This window comes from Saccostrea echinata, unplaced genomic scaffold, assembly GCF_033153115.1.
Source record: "Saccostrea echinata isolate AGI-Se365-2 ecotype Australia unplaced genomic scaffold, CSIRO_AGI_Sech_v1 ptg000004l, whole genome shotgun sequence".
NCBI classification, from domain to species: Eukaryota; Metazoa; Mollusca; class Bivalvia; order Ostreida; family Ostreidae; genus Saccostrea; species Saccostrea echinata.
Window position 1 is genome coordinate 5622450 of NW_026889753.1, and position 3851 is coordinate 5626300.

A 3851-nucleotide genomic window follows, 5' to 3' on the forward strand; every position below is an offset into this window, starting at 1 on the left:
AGTTTTTTTCTGGTTTGAGTTTTTTCTTTCAATTAGCCCCCCCCCTTTCAAATTTGCTTCCGACGCCTATAGGCACTGAAAAATGAATAATAATTGTTAAATTCTTTCAAAATGCTTTTAATACTACAGCTTTGATTTGATTGCAAAAGAAGTCAAGATACATACTTCTTTAAATGTTAAACTTAAAAAAAAAATAGCGCTAATTTTCTTGAATTGCAGCTTTGAGGTTTTCAACATTGTTTAATATTTGACATTACAAAATCGGTGCATCTTGATTGCACCAGTGTGGGCTTACCACACATTGAAAGAAAAAAATAAACAAGGTAAATTACGGACTATTAGTTTGTACATGTAATGACAAATTAAGACAATACTTTTACACTTACTTTTGGAAGCTTTTGTAGAATATGCTTTGGTCATTCCGTCCTTCATGAATATTTGCATCGGGATCGAAGTTCTCTGTTATGAAATATTTATGTAAGTATTTTTATAATTTATTCACATTGCAGATGCACGTGTAAGAAATTGGTCATATGATGAAAATCTCGAGTGTTGATCCTTTAGACAATACAGATTTTTGATTTTTTTTTTTAATGAAAAGTATCTGAGTGGCACGATTCGAAGGAACAACACCATGAACACAGGTAATTTAAATCTGTTGAGTGTTAACACCAGCAGCAGTTTGGTACAAATATTAAAGAATCTCCTGTGTAAGTGAAGCTGGGGACGTTGACGTTCACGTTATATAGTTTGTAAGCGAAAAACTGCCTTTAAACCTCTTGTGTAAGTTTTATTCTATGTTTATTTTAAAATATACTATTTCGTAGAACTACTTTTATAGAGAGTTATCTCTCTTTTCATGCACTTAAATGATTGCCTTGAACATAATAATCTAATACTTTTATTTCTAGATTTGCATTTAAAAAAAAACAAAAACAACCATTCATTGCCTATTCTAATACAACGACTCTAACTCCATCACTTTTTTCCCATTCTTTTTATGTAGTTTTTTTTTTAATGAGAGAGGGAATATGGATGTATTCATTAGATAATATTTACAATAAATGTAAATTTAATCTACAATACAATTATATATAATATGGCATGTTTTGCTTGTCGCATTAGAAACGCTGTATATTCAACACCATTGTAATGAAACTTTTATTGGGGGGGGGGGGGGGGGAATTGCCATGTGTGAAAAATCTCGGTAATATTTATAAAAATATATAGATAGGCAAATGTTCTGATAATACACTGTAATGAAAATTTTACACCTGGTGGACATTATTATGAGATTCGTGGGAAAAAGTGGTTACTGTCTTTGTGCTCCCCCCCCCCCTTGCCGAAAGGACACTACCAAGTAGAATTTTCAGAATTTCATTAAAAATTCAAATGTTGTCAGCTGGTTATTGAGGTTTATTACTCTTGTCTTTTCTTTTCAACTTGTAGATGGCAGATGGTAGTGAAAATGGCATCTGTCCTGTTCACAAGATGCCTCTTGATCAAGATTGTGTAAAACACAGGGTTTCACAGTGTGATTTGATGAAAGACGACCAGGTTTCAGAGAAGGAGCAATTATGGATGAGGGATGTTGAACAAAGTCTGCCCAGACAGCCCACGGCCCCATTGCAGACTGATTCAATTAGTCCTCCTTCTTACGAGGAAGTAGTTCAAAGACAAGACGAAGTTGGAGCAACAGGAGTCAGTTCTTATTCTCCTTTTATGTCCAACACAAGTATCCAGCCTCCTGATGCTGCTATCCCAATACCGTTACCTGTTAACTATGGCGGGTTTTACCCTCCTATGCCGCCTTCAGTGCAGGGGTTTGGCTCTGATAACACATCTTTCCATGGTCAAAATTTAAGTGGACCTTACAAAGATCTGTCTATGGGTCGTGAGACATATGAACATCCCTTTCAACAGGGAAATAATGTAAAGCAATGTGAAGGACCAGCCATCTTACAAAATTTTGGAAAAGCTTCAAGCGGACCTCCAAAACAGCTTAAATTTCTGTCAAACATCGTTCCTAGACATTTGGATGAACACGAGCCAGCTGAGATATCAGGGATCACTTTTCTGGCGAACGGTAATATTGTAATATCTGATAAAGCAAACTTTTCACTTAAGATGTATGATGACATGAAAATACTGCTCGGGCACAGAAAATTTGATTATAAACCCTATGATGTCACACAAGCCCCAACAGGCGATATTGCTGTTGCATTTCCAAAAGAGCACAGAGTTAATTTTTTTAGGTCACATGACCTTTCCCTTGTTCCAAATGCGTGGGTTACTAATCCAAAATCAAAATGTTTTGGTTTAACTTCAAGTGATGAGTACCTTTTTGTCATCTGGAAAGAAAGCGATGAATCTGAAAGCATTCGTATTTATAATGAACATTACTCTGAACTTCGAAAACTAGCCGTATCCGCCGAACGCTCTCTGGCCATAGATCCAACAACTCTGGATGTATTTTACAGAGTTTTCAATTTTGGCAACGACCAAATCAAGTGTACCCATGCCTTCGGCGACGCCAAAACAAAATGGAAAATTAAGATTCCAAATCCAACAGTTGAAGGACTGGCATTTTTAAAATCCGGAATCCTTGTATCATCTTACTCTGCAGTACATTTTGCAGATTTTAGGGATCACAGTTTTACGCCACTTTTGAAACTAAGATACGCAAGCCACCTAGCTGTGAACAGAGACCGGTCCATGATTGCGCTGGTGATTAATGAATGTAATCTAACTGACAATAAGAATGATGTTGTACAGTTGTATGATATTGTTTACTGAGACTTTAACTTTGATAAGATTCTGAAATAGATACTTTCATTGTCTCTGAGAGATTATTGTTTTGTGTAAAACGTTTTGACAATCCCACTGACTATTCAAATTAGAAATCTTGAACAGCTGACACTCATGTTTAAACTGAAAAAGTATATTAAAAATTTATTAGATCAAATCGTCTCTCTTAAAGATTAGCATTGCCGTAATCATGAATTATACAGTGCATGTATTTTCATTATAAATATTTATATGAAGAGAGGTACCAGTTGATAATGAATGCGAGAATAGAAGGATGCATTCAATGACATATGAAGATAACGAACAGTATTCAATCTCGAAAGTCCTATCAAACGATACAAATTTGGAGCAGAGCAAACATGGACCTCAAAATTTAGAGGTGGGATCAGATGCCATGGAGGAGTGACCACCCCCTGCCGACCGGTCACACCCGCCGTGTGCTCCTTGTCATGATCGGAAAAAACGGGAAAATCCGTAGACAACTCAGTGTATAAATAAGGGCCTAACAATTAGTATGAAAAACGTCAGTCAGCATTTGACTCTTTGATAGGTTGTATGTGCTGTCAAGGTCATTATATCGACCATAAAACTTGCGAAATGATGACTTCAAACGAGACTGTTTATATCCTTGTTTCATTAGAACTTGTTCGTACATAGAGCATGCTCTTGCGTATCAAATCAACTGAGAGACATAAACCCAATATGCGGGTGATAAGGGCATATTTCTACATAAGTAAGGGAAGTTAACGATTGAAAAATTGAAATCATCACGTTTATCATAAAGCTTTATTGTTAGGTTACCATTAGTCTTTTTCTAGTAAAATATCTAAATATGAAACGGATGTGTCAGATTCTGTGATATCTTTTATTTCAAGCTCACTGGGATATATCGAGTCGATATATGAATGGAAGTAACTATTGTTAATTGGTAATACGTCGTCGAAATGTCGAGCTGAAGGCCACGGCAAGTGTTTTCTTCTTCTCATATAGACGTTTTTGAATAAATTCTGCTTCATATGAATACAAAAATAGATCTGCTAATA

The 3851-nt window shown here is 35.7% G+C and overlaps 1 protein-coding gene across 2 annotated transcripts; it reads left to right on the forward strand.

The window, feature by feature from the left end:
- The first annotated feature begins 516 nt into the window (after positions 1-516).
- LOC133179428 (uncharacterized) lies at positions 517-3127 on the forward strand. Of its 2 annotated transcripts, none has more exons than XM_061314188.1 (2): positions 517-644; positions 1450-3127. In XM_061314188.1, the coding sequence occupies exon 2, from the start codon at positions 1450-1452 to the stop codon at positions 2794-2796; it is 1347 nt and encodes a 448-aa protein (XP_061170172.1). In that variant the 5' UTR covers positions 517-644; the 3' UTR covers positions 2797-3127. The 2 variants fall into 2 exon arrangements, with proteins under 2 accessions (XP_061170172.1, XP_061170173.1); XM_061314189.1 differs by lacking the exon at positions 517-644 and adding an exon at positions 665-783.
- The last annotated feature ends 724 nt before the right edge of the window (positions 3128-3851 follow it).